General features: G+C 42.3%; 1 protein-coding gene across 2 annotated transcripts; it reads right to left on the bottom strand.

Annotated features, from left to right (window-relative positions):
* Nucleotides 1–1788: 1788 nt before the first annotated feature.
* atad1a (ATPase family AAA domain containing 1a) lies at nucleotides 1789–18155 on the bottom strand. 2 transcript variants are annotated; one of them, XM_077241524.1, is made up of 10 exons: nucleotides 18078–18155; nucleotides 17419–17647; nucleotides 16999–17097; nucleotides 15297–15417; nucleotides 14940–15140; nucleotides 7863–7969; nucleotides 7653–7742; nucleotides 7516–7566; nucleotides 3477–3646; nucleotides 1789–2595 (listed from the first exon to the last, which is right to left on the bottom strand). In XM_077241524.1, the coding sequence occupies exons 2-10, from the start codon at nucleotides 17587–17589 to the stop codon at nucleotides 2463–2465; spliced, it is 1143 nt and encodes a 380-aa protein (XP_077097639.1). In that variant the 5' UTR covers nucleotides 17590–17647; nucleotides 18078–18155; the 3' UTR covers nucleotides 1789–2462. The 2 variants fall into 2 exon arrangements, with proteins under 2 accessions (XP_077097639.1, XP_077097640.1); XM_077241525.1 differs by having other exon boundaries at nucleotides 17521–17647; nucleotides 18078–18131.
* Between the last annotated feature and the right edge of the window lie 289 nt (nucleotides 18156–18444).

Below are 18444 nucleotides of genomic sequence, written 5' to 3'. Positions count from 1 at the left end.
TTGTGCTAACAGGCACGGTAGCGAGTCGTTTAAAAACAGCAACAAACATAATATACAAATACACAAAATAAAGTAATTTTATGCAAATCCACAGCCTTTTATCTACAGATCAAGCACTATAATGTGTATATATCATATTGGAGAGAGAGTTTTACCGTGTATCCTGCTGTAACCGGACGAGGCGCGCGCACAGTTTGAATACTGAATGGAGAATGATTGACAGCCGCAGAGGAGGGAAAAAGAGTTTCCGTAAACTTTAATTTAATGATGTGAATAGACTTCTGTCCCTCACCTTAAGCTATGGAATGGTTTTCAGATGACTTTGTGAAATTATAATAAGACCCTCTCAGTCTCAGACCCCATCACCCAAACTGATGTGAAAAAAGCGTGAGGCGCCGAAAAGCGCGCTGTTTGCATCCCTGAAAAATGGAATAACTGTGGGCATAGTTTGCCAAACAAGCACATTTGCTTCATTTACATGTTAAATATGTTATATTGTTACATCATTGGGAATGCACATGGCACGATAAAAGAAAAAAATCAAAATAAATGTATGTGCCATTTCAATAAGCAATGTTTAGTTAATTAAGCTGCCAGATATGTTTCCCCCCTCACCCCCAACACCCATTATCAAAGTAACACATGGAGACATGCGGCTGCCTTATAACATATTTAGCCAATGGGCAAACAATTGCTTAAAGGGGCATTCAGCAACTATTTCAACTTAATAAAACCATTTACAAATCATTTGGATGGTTTAATAACCTGTTCTGGTGAGAATGGTGACTTTCCCCGCTCCCCCCAATGTTCCTAGGTGGAAAACCAACCTTGCAACATGAGGATTAACGTCCCGGTAAGTTGGAAATAAGAAGTCTCGTGAGAAGCGAGAACGAGTGAGAAACACAAACTGCTTTACGGCAATTCGACATAAACACACACGCTGCCCTCAATGTGTATGATGTATTACCCACCTCGGTAGACATAGCTCCACACGATAAAGTTAGCCGGCTCCGATAATAACAAATGCACATGAGCAGCGGTAGAAAGGGGGAGGAGGGTGCCGCAAGTGAGTTTTCTTACGACGTTGTTGTGAAATATATGCCTCACAGCTGTAGGGGGAGCTCGTTGACAAAACATGCGACAACAAAAGTGAAAATCAGCTAGAGTTGCCGAATGCCCCTTTAAATCTTTGGAATGGTTAGGCAAGAGCAAAAATGTTGCATTCAGAGCTGGTGAATGGCCAGAAACTTCAGTGAGGACTGACAAAACTGGTAGTGACCGTAGTGCCCATATTATTTTCTGATAAATGAGTATCAAGATGCTGGTTTGACACAGAGTGACATACAAGTTATTTTCCAAGCAAAACCTTTCTAAACACACTCTGACTAATCTGAACTTCAATATATGACAGATGTTTAACATCTTTCGAAAACCAAAGTGAGGAATGACTTAATTCTAAGTAGATACATGTAGCACCATTTGTACCTGTGATTTGTCCCTTCGACCAAATATACAACCTTGCTTCATGTGGATACAAAGCCGTCTATACCAAGAGAGCCATTTCTTTATGTGTGAGATGTGGCATATTTTTTTTTTGTTATTTTTATTTCTACAACTAAAAACTTTTGTACACTAAGATAAACAAATGATAAATATCTGGTCACTTGGATCTCACCATTTTAAAAAAAAACATTTCAACCCAAAACCAATAGAGAAAAAATGGAAATTATTCCAAATTCTCTTTACTCAAATATAAACATTCACAGTAATAAAAGACCGTATACAGTATTAGAATACAATCGAAATTATTTTTATTTACCGTAAATGTAATAAATATAACTCGATTTGTAATACTATACAATCTATATAATAAATTGAAAATTAATTGACATGAAAACAATGTCATGGTGAAAAGAACATTTTTTTCCTTATTCAAATTTATTTTATTTTGATTTTGGGTTAAAATATGACCCAGACATGCCCCTTGCACAAATGAACACAGTCATCTTATCATGGCTAAATTGGTGTTAACGAAGATCACACATGCATCATTCAGTATAACTTTAGAGTAACACTCATGCATCCTAATAAGACAGTTTGACTACACTTGGTGTTTCAGGAAATCTGGTCCTGATTACTAAAACATTTATAGACATAGCGAATATTGTTTTTTTTTTATTTCTCTCTCAAATCCAAAAAGTGGTTCAATATCTGCTTCTACACAATATTCAACCAAAAGATAATCATATCTGAAATATTATGTATGTGTGTATAGTATTATTATGGTTGTTAAAACACATAAACATGGTTGTTGTATTGAGTATCTGACTGAAAATTCATTATAGTGCAAAGTAGTAATGTTTGAAACGTAAAAGAAATGTGAAAAGGAGAGAAAGAATGAGGTAGAAATAAATAAGCGAGAGAGAGAAAATGAGTGGATGAAGGTGTAAAGCGAGAGGTTTTCAGTCCAGAGGCACCTCTCTCAGATTTGTTGGGTCAGCTGTAACTGTGGCCTGTTTGGACTCTCTCATCTTATCTAGGCCAAATAGCAGGTCCAGTTGAGTCACGGGCCTCAGCTGCGTGCCGTCCAAATGCCTGAGGACACACCAGAGGACACCAGGGACAAAATCAGTGACATGAGTTTTGCTAGATTTCAGTGAGCAATACACATTTACATTCACACCTACATTTACTAATAGCACTTCAAAACTCTTAAGAATATCTTGTACTAATTTTCAGTATTTACAGTAATATAAAGTGAACATTTTTATAAATTCACCATGAGATCATAATGCACAATTCTTCCAGTATTTATTATAAATGATTTATCCGTGCACATAATTGTTGTTTTATTCTCATGTCCTCGTAATCTTTAATCAAAATAAAGATTACGAGATGTGAAAGATTACTTTCCCTTCCTCTTGCAGCTTCATCTCTTCTCTTTGATAGAATGTTTACTGGCGTGAGGGCGGGACAACCTGTCACTCACATGAGATCCACCAATAGAAAACCACAACCATCTAACGATCCAATTAATTCACGATGAACAAAATCAAGTCCCATCCTACATTTGTTCTTGTACGAGAAGCCATTTCACTTGTGTATATATATATATATATATATACACAAGTGAAACGGCTTATATACATATATATGTATATACATGTATATGTATTATATGTAAATATATATTTACATATAATAGGGACTATCAGAACATACGTTTCAAGCCATCTTTAAATTACATTATATTTAACACATTTACACAGCATCTCAAAACTCACAAGAATACCTTGGTTTGTTTCTTTTCTAACAAAACAGGAAGATGAACCAGCTGCTTGAGATTAATGAGATAGATTTCAGATAGATATTATAGACCTCTTTGGTTAGAATGTGATGTGAGAGCTGCGTTTCATGAACACAAAAGATAAAATGATAACATTGTGTGTATATTATAGAAAGGATCTTAGGCATACTCTTCCTCTTCATCCAGCTGGAACTGTTGTGCGATCTGTTTCATCTGCTGTTTGCGGACATAGTCTCTGACGCGGTACATGGCGGCGTCCCTGCACAGCTCTTTCAGATCACTGCCGGAGTAGCCCTCGGTTTGCCCCGCTATTTCCTTCAGGTTAATCGCGTTACTTAACTGATGAAAAATAAAGATTCAAAGAAAATTATTTATATATAAACATAACCATTCAAAAGTTTTGTGGTCAGTTTTTTTAAGCAAGGGTGTATTAAATTGATCAAAAGTGACAGTAAAGACATGTATAATAACTTTTTATTCATCAAAGAATCATTAAAAAAATGTCACGGTTTCTACAAAAATTAAAGGTATTGTAGGTAGAAATCCCCAAAAATACTTTTTTCCAATTTTTTTCAAACTGTCTTTATATATCAATGCATAATTAAAATGTAAGTACTCTGGAAAATAAATTATAAAAATCGAGTGTCTGTAGTTCTCTCAGGACTGTAATAAACACAGCTCATTATTCCATTCGGGACGAAAGAAATGATTGGCTGGGGCGACTGTCACTCTCCCTCGCTACCATGGATACCACCTCTGCTGATACAGGAGGAGCCCAAATGCGCGCACCGTTTGAAAAGGAACGGAAGCTAGTAATAACAAACAATTATGGCAGAGAAAGAACAGTCACAATTCTCAGTAACGTTACCTGCATATAGAGGCAGCGAAGTCAAACGAGTTAAAAAAAGGAAGACAGTATTTGAAAAGGCTATGAACAAAAAGTCTTTGGATAAATAAAGAAATCATAAGAGAGTCGGCGTGGCTTTCCAGCGTCGGCTACTACTGAGTGATCTCAAGGGGCTGAAAAGTGACTCCATGATGGCTTTATTTCTGCTGGACAGGTAATCTTGCTGTTTTCATTTTGATGGCATTTATTTTTTCATGAAGCATGTATCACTAGCACACCTAACTACCTAATATTAGCTACCTAACGTTACGTAGCATAACTAACGGTACTGGCTTAGCTATGACAGTGTAACTTTGGTGTCGACTAGTATAACGTTACTGTTAGTGAGCCAGGGTTGAGACGATAAATAAGCAATAGGCCTATCTGCAGTCGAAAGATGTTTTATTTAATTTCGCCGAATCTAACTTTATGTTAAAAAGTTTAGGGGATCTATTTTTATACCTAGCTTTACCCTCTGCCTAAACTGTGTTCCTATTTTCACCGTGAACTCTACCTACTCCGCTTTTTCACGTTTGGTTTGTTGTTATATGCTCTACATATGTTTACATATGTCTTTATGTTGTATCTGTATGTGCTATACAATATATGTTGTGTGTGTGTGTGTTATATTATCTTGGGTCTGCAATGCAGTTGTGAGAAGGTGTTTGAGTGTATGTAATTCAGTTTATCTGTAAACAATCTTATGTTATGAATCTTACAAATTCACCTTCATCACAGTGTAACTGATAGTAACGGCAAACGTGTATCAATGAAGCTATTTATAGCTTTGCCTTATATTGAGTTTGATTCCGTTACGAGCTAGTAAAATATTTTAAACTTTACAAGTATCGTTATGCGAGCTGGATAGTGAGTACTAACAGCCATGTTAATTGTTTATATTCATACTGATAAAGTTAGTTATTTTATTACTTGTGATTCTGACATGATGTCACTACATCTGGTAAAGCTGGTAAACACGTCCGACTCTTCCAGCTGAGCGAATGGCCGGGATCGCGCGTTCATTTGTTTTGGGGGCGTGGCTTTGGAAGGAGCCGAGTAGGGAGGGAGTGGGAGTTAATGGAATAATGAGCTGTGTTTATTGTAGTCCTAAGAGGACTACAGACACTCGATTTTTATAATTTCTTTTCCAGAGTACTTACATTTTAATTATGCATTGATATATAAAGACAGTTTAAACAAATTTTGACAAAAAGTATTTTTGTGGATTTCTACCTACAATACCTTTAAGCAGAAAAACTTTTTTTCAACGTTGATAATAAGAATTGCTTCTTGAGCACCAAAATCATATTAGAATGACTTCTGAAGGAACATGTGACATTTTGATAATAATGTGATGCATAAAATACTTCTGTAACATTACAATAAGGTCTCATTTGTTACCTTTGTTATTAAACTAACCGGATCTAGCAATGATCAATATATTTTTATAACATTTATTAACCTTATTTAATGTTCATGTTAGTTCACGATTCATTAACTAAAGTTAACAACTTTTGATCTAAAAAAAAAATAAAATTAATATTGAAATAAAAAAAAGGGGGCCAAACCTAAAATGGCTAAATATTTAGTGGGCTTTTAATGGTCTTAACCATTTTAATCATAAATCACTGATCAGGAAATTAGTAACAATTGCACAAATACTGTAGATTAAAGGAGTAGTTCACTTTTTAAAAAACTTTTGCTGATAATTTACTCACCCCCATGTCATCCAAGATGTCCATGTCTTTCTTTCTTCAGTCGAAAAGAAATTAAGGTTTTTGATGAAAACATTCTAGGATTTTTCTCCATATAATGGACTTCATTGGGAACCAAACGGTCCAAGATCCAAATGACAGTTTCAGTGCAGCTTCAAATGGCTTTAAACGACACCAGACGATGCATAAGGGTCTTATCTTGCGAAACAATCGGTCATTTCAAAAATAAATAACAAAGTTTAAGTTTTATAAGCACAAATGCTCACCTTGCTCTGTTCTGTGATGCATGTTCGTGTCTCTCCTGTTCGAACTCGTTCATCAAAATGAACAAATCTTTTTTCGAGTCATTTCGTTCGTTGAATGAACGAAATGACTCGAAAAAAGACTCATTCAAAATTAACAAATCTTTTATTGAGTCATTTCAGAACAGAGCAAGGTGAGCATTTGTGCTTATAAAACTTTATTTATTTTTGAAATGACCGATCGTTTCACCAGATAAAGACCCATATGGATCGTCTGGTGTCGTTTAAAGCCATTTGAACTTGCACTGAAACTTTCATTTGGACCTTGAACCGTTTGGTACCCAATGAAGTCCATTATATGGAGAAAAATCCTAGAATGTTTTCATCAAAAACCTTAATTTCTTTTCGACTGAAGAAAGAAAGACATGGACATCTTGGATGAAATGGGGGTGAGTAAATTATCAGCAAAAGTTTTTTAAAAAGTGAACTACTCCTTTAAGTAATTTGTCACATAATAGCCTAGCCCTTTGTTTTCTTTAAAAGCTTAAGCTGTGTGGGTAAACGTGCAGGCATTTTTTTTTTCAAAGGAAGAAGATTCAGTGTTGTTCCACTCAATATAATGGCTTCAAGCAGTTTATGAGCAGTTGATAAATGTCTCCCAGTTTGTTTGAGTTTAATGTGAGAATTGGTTGTCTTTTTGGCAGTTTTGGCAGGAGCATTGTCTTGTTGAAAAATATCATCTGATCATTAGATAACAACTTTACATTTGTGAGAAGCAAGCTAGCAATATTCTCCTGAACTGCAAAGCATTAAATGTCTTTTCACATTGAAGTAGCTTATCAATACCAGCAGCTTAAAAGGCTTCCCACACAATGACACTCTTCCTCCATTCTTCACTGTGATAGTGATGCCTTTATTATTATATTTATCAGATGCTTTCTTTTGAAGACACCGCTCTGAAGCATCACCATGTATCTCGTGTTTCATTATGATTCATCACTCTACACACAACTTCCCATATTCTGCCAAAAACTTCATTCAGTCTTTGATGTTTTTCTGAGATAGCAATGGCTTTTTAAGTATTGCATTTGCTGAAACTTTGTAATTTTCCTGACCAATAATTTGTAGTTAAGACTTGGCCCATTTCTTTTTTTTTTTGTAGTAAACTAATGTTAACAAATTAAATCTTATTTTAAAGTGTAACCAAGATTTATTTCGAAAACATTTAAACAATTTTTTTACTGACCACAAACATTTGAATGGTAGTGTAAATATATGCCACCTTTAAAATAAGCAACATATTTAAACAGAAAAAATATTTTGTGAATTAATTTTTGTGCAGAAAAGAAGAGCTTCATGTCTTACGTTTTCCCCAGACAGAATTAGTCTAAGGATTTCTTCTCTTTGAGCTGCATTCTGAAAATGGATCAAAAACATGTCCTGAGTAAGATGGGCAATTAAAAAAAACAGAATATAAAGGTGTGTGTGTTGATCAAACTCACAGGCAGGCCTACATGAAAGGCAGTAGGCATTCTGCGCAGTATTGCTGCATCCACATCCTGTGGTCTGTTAGTAGCCCCCATAACCATTACCTGGACATTGACATACACTTTTACTTTCTGTCACATTTTATATGATAGAAAGTGTTATTCCTAACACTTTTAAATAAATCCAATGACCTATAAAGCCTACATGTATGTGACGTGTGTTACCTGACTGTTTTGTGCTGTGTCTAGTCCATCCCACAGACTCATAAATTGGGCCTTCATCATAGCGGTGGCCTCATGGTCCATACTGGAACGATTCCTAAGGAATGAATCTGAGACGAGATAGATTTTATGTAGATATACATTTCATAATGCACACTATGAAAACAACACAAAATCAAAATAAATGTAAATTATATTTAGCATGATTAAAATGAAATGTAGAACTACATATATATAATCGTTAAAAAGTTTGGGGTCAGTCAGATTTGTTTGTGTTTTTGAAAGAAGACCTTTAATGCTCAACAAGTCTGCATTTATTTGATCAAAAAATACAGTAAAATAAAAACAGTAATATTGTGAAATATTTTCTATTTTAATAAAGTATATTTTAAAGTGCAATATATTCCTTTGATGGCAAAGCTGAATTTTCAGTGCCATTACTCCAGTCTTCAGTGTCACATAATATTTCAGAAATCATTCTAATATTATGATTTGACGCTCAAGAAACATTTCTTGTAATTAAACATGTTGACTACAGTTGTGTTGCTTAATATTTTTGTGAAACTTATTGGATATGTTGTTTTTTCAGGTACAAATTTTTAATGCACTTTCAAAAAAACAGCATTTATTTAAAGCAGAAAAATTGTTACATTATATACCATTTAATGCAATTTAAAAACATTATTTCTTTAAAAAAAATCTTACTGACCCCAAACTGTTACACAGTAGTGTATATAAAATATTTAATGCATATAGTATTTAAAAATATTAACAGTTATGTAAAATTAATTTAGAGTGCAACTATATAGTTCCCTTTCGTAGTCACTCCGAGTTACGTCGGATGACGACGAATGGGGGTTTCGCTTAGAACACCTATCGACTTCGAGTATTACAAAACGAGCCAATGGCGATGAAATGCCATGGGTCTGCGGAATTTGCATAGCGTATCTCCGCCCCACCGCGTGGGTATAAAGGAGGACGCCGGCAACATGCAGGTATGTTTTCGCTTCGGAGCCAAGAATATTTCTTCACTCCACAATCATCTCTGACTTCGCTCTATGAGACGAGCTTCTCTCTCCGGTGTTGGTGTGACGGCGATCTGCAGCGAGCTCACAGTGCCTGCTGATCTGTGCAGTGATCTGCCAGTGTGTGTGTGTCTCCCTGTGCGCTTCAACATCGCGGAGTTTTTTTCTCCTCTCATAAAAGAGCTCGCACGCGGCACGTCTTTTTAAAGACGGCTCGCCCGTGCATTTCTGGTTGCAGCGGACTGGTATCGGACTCTGATGGGCACGAGCGCTGTCTAGTGTGTTTGGGCTTTGATCATGCTTGAACAGCGCTCGTGGATGACTCATGTTCTCTCTGGGAACGTGATCATCGCGTCATATATAGGTCGAGACTCGGTGAACTCGCAAGAGTGAGAGTCCCCTCATCCACTACCCGATCTTCGGCTGGTGGACAGGGTGACCTGAGGGTGTTGGTCTGGAACAAGGCGCCGACTCTGTGTCCACGCCCCAGCCCCCCCTCTTTAATGACGGTGCCCGCTAGCGAACTGATGATTCCACGAGTCTACCCACGGGTGGCCCGTGTGTTTTCATTTGAAGCTACAGAGGATGATGCTGTGTCTGTAGCAGCATCACTAGGTGGGCTTGATTCTTCTGGAAATGACGACTCTTCACAGCTGCCACCCCTTGGTGTGCATACGGCTGTGCCTGAGTCTGATCCGGAGATGATGGCCATGCTTTCCCGGGACGATTGGTTTTTGGGTGAGGCCGCCGACGCGTCCACGGCAAACCCCAATATCTTTCCTCCCGGACGTGCATGATGAGTTCACGGGTCCTCTCGTTGGTCTCATCCGCCTTTCCTCCCCTCAGGGGCCGCTGCCCATGGGTACACTGGGGTTCCCCCGGTTGAACGCTCTGTTGCCATGCTACTGTGTCCTCAGAGTGCTTCCCGGCGCAATCCTAAGCACCCGTCCAAGCCTGTAGTTCTTTTCGTCACAGTAATCTGTGGCGAAATCCTATAGTGCCACAGGACAGGCAGCTGCCTCACTGCATCCCATGACCGTTCTGCTGGTCTACCTGACCCAGACGCTCATGGACATGCAGGAGGGCGGGACTGACCCGAGGCTCTTCAGTGAGCTGCGCGCCGCCACTGACCTTGCTCTCCGAGCGACGAAAGTGGCCGTACGCTCTCGGAGTCAGGTGATGTTCACCAGTTTGGGGCTGACCGGTCTGATGTGCAAGATGTCGGGCGGACCCGTCTGCTCGACACCCCATCTCCCAGGTCGGCCTCTTCGGCGGTGCGGTTGAGTGCTTCTGCCCACAGTTCTCAACCGCCCGTGAGCAGATTGAGGTTATTCTGCCCGACGGCCCCGCCGTCCGCTCAGATCCCTCAGTCTGCCCACCGCCGAAGGCTCCCTCCCACGGTTCCAACCCCGCCCGTTCACCCGGGCCTGGCTCTGGAAGACCGTAGGGGGATGCCTCAGCCCTCTCCAGCCCCGCACCCCGCTAAACGCCGTGTTAAGCGGCACTTTTGAGATGGGCTGCTCAGAGATGAGACTCAGTTCTTTCCAGGAGTTGGTAGCAGGGCCACTCCTTTCCCCGGTGGAGGGCTGGGGAAGAATCCTTATTCAGGAAGAACTGACTCTCTCCTCTCTGAGCATACAGAGTTCTCGGACGACACAGAGCGCCGCCCACAAGCCGTGCTCTCCTCTTCCCCCTCTGCCCCAGAGGTGGTTGACACGGCGTGCCGTCCACGGACCGTTTCGCCCCTGTCCCCCTCTGTCGCCAGACCCCTGACAGAGCAGGCCCCCGTGGAACGCTGGTCCTTCCCTGGCCTCCTCTGTCAGGGTGCGGTTATGACCTTGCCCCCACACCGGGCCGCTATGCCGCCCTCGTCTGGGCTGGTCATTTCCGCTTCGCTGCACCACCGGGGGGACGTCTGTGGTTCTTCACTCCGCTGGCACAGTTGGGAGCCTGCACTAGAGCTCCCTATCTGTTCCGCTGGGTCGTGCGAACCATCGGCTCGGCTATTCGATTCAGTTCGCACGGTCTCCTCCCGTCTTCACGGGAGTCCGCTCCACTTTCGTCGGTGGCTATGCCCCTATCATGAGAGCGGAGGTTGCTCCCTACTGGCGAAGGGTGCGATTGAGACTGTCCCTCCAGCCGAGGTGAGGTCCGGGTTAACAGTCCCTACCTCATTGTCCCGGAGAAGTCTGGTGGGTTACGGCCAATCCTGGACCTATGCATCTGAACCGCTCCCTTCTCAGGCTGCCGTTCAAGATGCTCCTGGCCAAACGCATTTCTGGATGTGTGCGGCCACAGGATTGGTTTGCAGCGATCGACCTGAAGGACGCCTACTCTTATGTCTCCGTTCTCCTTCGACTCAGACCGTACCTACGTTCTGCTGTCAGGGCGCGCGCATGTCAGTACGCTGTTCTCCCATTCGGGCTAGCCCTGTCTCCTCGCGCCTTCACAAGGTTGTTGAGGCAGCCCTTGTTCCTCCATGGGAGCACGGGGTTCGCATCCTGAACTATCTCGGTGACTGGCTGTCTTAAGCTCACTCCTGAGACCAGGTTTGTGAATACAGGGACCCAGTGCTCCGGCACCTAGCTCGTCTGGGCCTTCGGGTCAACTGGGAAAGGAGTAAACTTTGCCCCGTGCAGGGGAGCTCTTTTCTCGGCATGGACTTGGTCGCCTTCTCCACTCAGCCATTAAACAAGAGTGCGGTCCCACTGAAATTGTTTCAGAGGCTCCTGGGGCATATGGCATCTGCAGCTGCGGCAACGCCGCTCGGATTGCTTCATATGAGACCGCTTCAGCTGTGGCTTCGCGATCGAGTCCCGAGGTGGGCATGGCATCATGGCACGCTCCGAGTTACAGTAACTCCGACCTGTCGTCAGACCTTCACCCCGTGGTGGAACCTCAGTTTCTACGGGCCGGTGTTCCCCTAGAACGAGTTTCCAGGCATGTTGTTGTCTCCACAGATGCCTCTCCACGGGCTGAGGCGCCATGTGCAACGGACATGCTGCCGCGGGCTCCTGGACAGGACCCCAGCGCCTTCTGCTTGTCAATTGCCTCGAGTTGCTGGCAGTACGCCTTGCCCTGCACCGTTTCCTCACGTTGCTCAGGGGTCAACACGTACTAGTCCGTTCAGACAATACCGCGACTGTAGCGTACATCAACCGTCAGGGTGGTCTACGCTCCCGCCGTATGTCGCAACTCGCACGCCACCTCCTCTTATGGAGTCAGAAGCACCTGAGGTCCCTTCGTGCTATCTACATTCCGGGAGATCGGAACTTTGCAGCCGACGAGCTGTCACGGTTTCGGCCCATCTCCTGCGAATGGAGACTCCATCCCCAGTCGGTTCAGCTGATTTGGGACCAGTTCGGGGACGCACAGATAGATCTGTTTGCCTCTCACGACTCGACCCATTGCGCCCTGTTCTATCCCCTGACTGAGGGCTCTCTCGGCACGGATGCACTGGCGCACAGCTGGCCGCGGGGCCTACGCAAATATGCGTTTCCCCCAGTGAGCCTTCTCGCACAGACCTTGTGCAAGATCAAGGAGGACGAGGAGCAGCTCATTCTGGTTGCGCCGTATTGGCCCACCCGGACCTGGTTCTCCGAACTGGTACTCCTCGCGACAGTACCTCCTTGGCCAATTCCTCTGAGGAAGGATCTCCTTTCTCAGAGACGGGGCACCCTTTGGCACCCTCGACCCGATCTCTGGAGGCTCCACGTGTGGCTCCTGGACGGGACGAGTCAGGTTTGAGTTCCCTGCCACCAGCGGTGGCGGCTACCATCACTTCCGCTAGAGCATCGTCCACGGGACATGTCTATGCGTTGAAGTGGAACCTCTTCGTCAACTGGTGCTCTTCTCGTCGAGAAGACCCCAGGAGATGCTCGATCTCTGTCGTGCTTTCCTTCCTGCAAGATGGGTTGGAGTGAAGGCTGTCTCCCTCCACCCTGAAGGTGTATGTGGCCGCTATCGCCGCATATCACGAAGCAGTTCAAGGTAAGTCTCTGGGGAAGCACGACCTGATCGTCAGGTTCCTGAGAGGAGCGAGGAGACTGAATCCTCCTCGCCCTCCTCTCGTTCCCTCTTGGGACCTCTCAGTGGTCTTAAATGCCCTGCAGAGGGCTCCCTTTGAGCCTCTGCAACCAGTTGAGCTTAAGTTCCTGTCTATGAAGACAGCGCTCCTGGTTGCATTGGCCTCCATCAAGAGGGTAGGGGACCTGCACGCTTTCTCCGTTGACGAAGCGTGCCTGGAATTCGGGCCCGGTCACTCTCACGTGATCCTGACACCCCGGCCTGGATATGTGCCCAAGGTTCCCACCACTCCCCTCCGGGACCAGGTGGTGGACCTGCAAGCGCTGCCCCGGGAGGAGGCAGACCCAGCCTTGGCACTGCTCTGTCCAGTACGCGCTCTCCGCGCTTACGTAGACAGAACGCAGTGTTTCAGGACCTCAGACCAGCTCTTTGTCTGTTATGGTGGGAGACTGAAGGGAAAGGCTCTCTCAAAGCAGAGGTTGTCTCACTGGATAGTGGACGCCATTGCTTTGGCTTACCAACAGCAAGGCCGACCGTGCCCCCTTGGTGTGACAGCCCACTCCACTCGGAGTGCGGCTTCCTCTTGGGCTCTAGCACATGGCGCCTCGCTGGCAGACATTTGTAGAGCTGCAGGCTGGGCGACACCCAACACATTCGCCAGATTCTATAATCTCCGAGTGGAGCCTGTGTCCTCTCGTGCTGGACCCGCTCAGGTGTCTTCGCTTGCTCGCCATTCCACTCCACGGACTGGATACGTGCGATTATTCCTTAGGTGAGCCTTCCTCTTTGAAGCCCTGAGTTCCTCCTGCACTGTTGACGCTGGCGCCAGTGTCTATTGCCTGGGCGTCGGCTAGGTGCCTCCGTGTGCATGGTTCCTCCCTGAGTAACCCCCACATGTGTATTTCCACTGTAAGCCTCCTTGAGCATGTGTCTTTCCCTTGGCAAGCCATCTTGCCCTCCTGGAGTTGAAAGTTGCCACCCCTCGGGCTGGTCACTTCAGTGTTCACCCATATGTAGCCCTCCGGCCATATGTGTATCTTAAGTCCTCCCTACGGGTAGGCATGCTGCGGCATATCTCCTCTGAGATATGCTTCCCAGTGTACCTTGGTATTCCTGTGTTAAGTAGGACTCCTTCGTCTGTGCCAGTATCACGACAGGGGGATCAGACTTTCGCAGGGCACTGGAAGACAGCTGTGAAGGTGGCGTGATTTCACGGGGACCCCCATTCGTCGTCATCCGACGTAACTCGGAGTGACTACGAAAGGGAACGTCTCGGTTACGTATGTAACCCTCGTTCCCTGAGTAGGGAACGGAGACGTTACGTCTCCCTGCCACTTCCGCTGTACCGCTGGGCAGACGCCTGAGTTCAGTCTCGGCTCCTCAGCGAAGACATACCTGCATGTTGCCGGCGTCCTCCTTTATACCCACGCGGTGGGGCGGAGATACGCTATGCAAATTCCGCAGACCCATGGCATTTCATCGCCATTGGCTCGTTTTGTAATACTCGAAGTCGATAGGTGTTCTAAGCGAAACCCCCATTCGTCGTCATCCGACGTAACGTCTCCGTTCCCTACTCAGGGAACGAGGGTTACATACGTAACCGAGACGTTTTTTTTTTACATTTTAAACATGAAATTAAAGTAACTACTTAGAAACTTTTTTGCAGTCATAGTTTTTCAACAATTTTGCTTTTTCAGCATCTGTAATTTAATATGCGGAACCAGCTTTAAAAGAAGAGTACACTTCTGTGTACTACTAAGTCTGAGTATTATTCAAATGTCATCAGCATTGAAAATACAGTCGAAAACATTAATGTCATTATTCAAATGTACATGCTCCATGTTTTCTATAAAACTCATGAATAATAAACACCTGCATATCCATAGTGATTACAGACAAGATTATCACTCTAGTAGTGCTATTTTATTTGTTTATTTGTCACGTTAAACAAGATGGGATTGTAATATTTATCCTATCTTTCTGGAAACTCTAAATATCTGTACATTTTTAGAGCATAATCAGTGGTTACCTATTTCATCAATGAAAATTATGCTGGGCTGAATCTTGACCGCCAATGAGAATACAGCAGCAGTCAGCTTTTGCGATTCGCCGTACCATTTGTCAGTCAAAGTGGAGGCCTGTAGATTAATAAAGCGGCATCCAGACGCTTTCGCTGTTGCTTTGGCAATTAAAGTCTTTCCACATCCCGGTGGCCCATACAATAGTACACCTGGGAATCGTAAATATAAATCCATTATGAATATCATACTTCGCTTTGATATTTTGCATATACTGCTACCTGCAAATATGATAAAAATAGGATGGAAAACACAAACTCCAAATGCACTGAGAAGTTCAGGGCCCATTCGCTTTTTCCATGACTCACCTTTGGGAGGTTGCAAGAGTTTGGAACCACAGAAGAGATGACGTTTCTGAAAAGGCAAAATGACAGTGTCTTGCAGCTCTGAGATGACCTCATTTAGCCCAGCAACATCTCTCCATGTCACCTTTCAATTAAAAGAAGAAGATATTCAATCATATAGAATACTGACCTGGAGGTCAGGCCAATAGACCTTAGTCAGGTTAGACGCCATACTGAATTTAACGCTGATGAAAACATGGCTGTGAGGGAAAAGACTTACAGTCTTTACATCGGCACACACTGTAGATAGGTTCTGGATTATGTCATTTTCACAACTTTTATAACTGTTTTATGGAGTTTTTATCCAGAAAGATTTAAAAAATATTTAAACGTTCTCAACTCTGGCCCACATGGTCCACTTTCCTGCAGAGATTACTGTAGCTCCAACCTTGATCACACTCACCTGCCTGTAACTTTCTAGGGGTGCTCATGTTCCATACCTTCATGTTGTTCCAAACCTGTAAGACTTTCCTTCATTTTCGAAACCCAAATGAAGATATTTTAATGAAATCCAAGAGATTTCTATCCCTCCATTGACAGTCTACGCAACCACCACTTTGTCGTTTCAAAATGTTCCTAAAGGGATCATAAAACATATCAGTTGTGGAAAACGTAAGCTCAAGCATGTTCGATTGATGTGCAAGAACCAACGAGGATAATTCTCGTGTTACGCAGCACATTTGAGCTTCCGCAAGAGGTTTGTTCTCGCGCGTCAAGCAAGTACGATTGAGCTTCTGTATATGTTCACTATTAAATGTTTAATTATATAATAATCTGTTCATCATATAAAGTAATCGAGTCTCTTCAGAAAATATGTAGAAAATTGCTCAATTAATGTGGATTAGTTTTACGATCTCTTTATGAACAATTTGAAACAACAAAGTGTCAATGAAGGGACAGAAATCGCATAGATTTCACTTTAAATATCTTCATTTGTGTTTCAAAGATGATTGAAAGTCTTACAAGTTTGGAACAACATGAGGGTGAGTAACTGATGGCATTTGTTTTTCATTTTTTGTTGAACTAAACTTTTAACACTAAACAGCCAATTACTTAAGCCACTGGGAGACCACAGGCGGTTGTCATTCACTGCATTGCATTAATAGAAAGCCAGTTAATATAATGATTTTTAATAAAAAGTATTTTTCCACAAGTAAGTATTTATAAAGACTAAATAGACCGTCTCATTCTACTGTTTAATGCTGAGTCGTTGTCTAGCCAAGAAACTCCTGAAGGACTGGTCTAGGAAGGACACAGCCTCACTAGGATGCAGCTTTCCATTTGAGGAGCACATCAAGTGATCCTGAAGACTTTGATTAGCTTGTTCAGGTGTGTCTGATCGGGGTTTGAGCTAAACTCTGCAGTAACGTGGATCTCGAGGGCCAGAGTTGAGAAGCCCTGGCCTCTATGGTAACAATGATTACAGGTTTGCACCTTCATGGGTGTAAACAGGGAAAAAATGTCCAATCTGTCAACACGATTGACATATATTCTAAATCAGTTTGAATAATAATGAATACGAACAGTGCAAAATGACAATCAATAACATAAATAAATCATGTCTTTAAGAGCATGTCCTTTGTTCAAAGCTACTGATTGAATGAGATGCACACACAGTTTGGTTTGATGATAGGTTTCCATTGATTACAACAGTATTGGTGCTTACTTTGATGCAGCGAGGATCAACAAGATGAGTGGCGATGTTCATCTCATACTCCGTCAGACTGACTCCTTCTACGCCTATCTGCTTCATCAACTGCTCTGCCTGAGGAGAGTGCGGGATTCAATAAATAAAAACAATCAATCAAATATACAACATAATAATTCACAAGAAATAATGGGCAAGCAATTATTACTATTAAGAGTAATTTTGGTGAAAAGAATTAAATGATTTGAGTCACTGGGATGAATCAATAATAAGCCACAATTAAATAAATCCCAAGGCACTTTGAGCTACAGGCTTGCATGAAATATGATCTGTAAATTAAGTTTAATATTCACTGGAACAACATTTATTGCAACACTTATAATCAAATGCAGCACATGCCCAGTAGCAGGTAGTCATTTAAAGGGTAAAAAACTTTACCCTTTTCTTGGCTTGGGATTTTTGTTTTTGTGTTGGGTCCAAAGCGTCCACCACCCATTTGATGCTGTAATATGTTGCAGCTCCAAAAATGGTCAGTCTCACCAACATCCCCACCACCTCATTTCGGGTGAGTGGGCGAAGAAGGGCGTCCCGAGGAATGTCACTCAACATCTTGGCCCGCCCCCACCGTCAGCCCATTGGGCAAGAAGAACAAACTGGGTGTGTTGATCTAGAATACAGCACAGGTATAATTATACCGTATAAATAATTAATCAGTGTATCTGGAACATGTCATTAAACCTCTGTCTTTCTTGTTTCTTATTATACACTTAAGGATCAATAAGAGTTGGACTGACTATGTAACAAATTGTAGACTTCATATCTAATTGTGTGAAAGATATTTAGACTAGAATATTATTAATATTACCAGAGTATTCATATTAATATCAAATTCAATTAATTACATAACAACGTCAGAAAATAATATTGTTATGTTTAAAATTAAATATTTTAATTCCAATGCATGAGTAAGCCATCCTGAGAGTTAAAAATAGAGGTGCGATTTAGAGATTATTTCAGGGACCGTAGTCGAGTGTCGAATCAGTCTCATAAGATATATTAACACCATAACACAAGTATATTTTATAAAACGCACTCACATTTCACTGCATCACTGTAATCCTTGACCGTCGACTTGTGCAGCCGCAATAAACTCGCCGTCCGGAAAAGATTACTCTAAACACAGGTTCCTCTCTGAGGTTTTTTTATTTTTTTTATTTTTTTTAAGTATATATTGAATGCAAAATGGCATGAATACTATATTTCCAACAATAAACTGACATGGTATGGAAGGCTCAACACCAAATCAAATCCAAGACAAAAAAAAGAAGAAACAAAACTTGCTTGACATAGCCTATCAAAATATCTAAGTCCCTTATGGATGTATGCATGTGTTCTATGCAGATAATGTGTCTGCTTGTTATAATATTCTTCATCACGATCATAAATGGTAGAACATATTAGGTT

This window comes from Siphateles boraxobius, unplaced genomic scaffold (genome assembly GCF_051911475.1).
Source record: "Siphateles boraxobius isolate OS27281-9 unplaced genomic scaffold, OSU_SipBor_1 24, whole genome shotgun sequence".
NCBI lineage: Eukaryota > Metazoa > Chordata > Actinopteri > Cypriniformes > Leuciscidae > Siphateles > Siphateles boraxobius.
This window is presented reverse-complemented; position numbering and strand designations above follow the sequence as displayed.

Bases quoted from the DNA above. Each gene is read 5' to 3' on its own strand.
- atad1a (XM_077241524.1), bottom strand. From the start codon at position 17,589: ATGTTGAGTGACATTCCTCGGGACGCCCTTCTTCGCCCACTCACCCGA. The intron at 7,743-7,862 runs GTAACACACGTC...GTCAATGTCCAG, and splicing joins ACACAGCACAAAACAGTCAG to GTAATGGTTATGGGGGCTAC. The intron at 3,647-7,515 runs GTAAGACATGAA...ATTTTTCATCAG, and splicing joins TAATTCTGTCTGGGGAAAAC to TTAAGTAACGCGATTAACCT.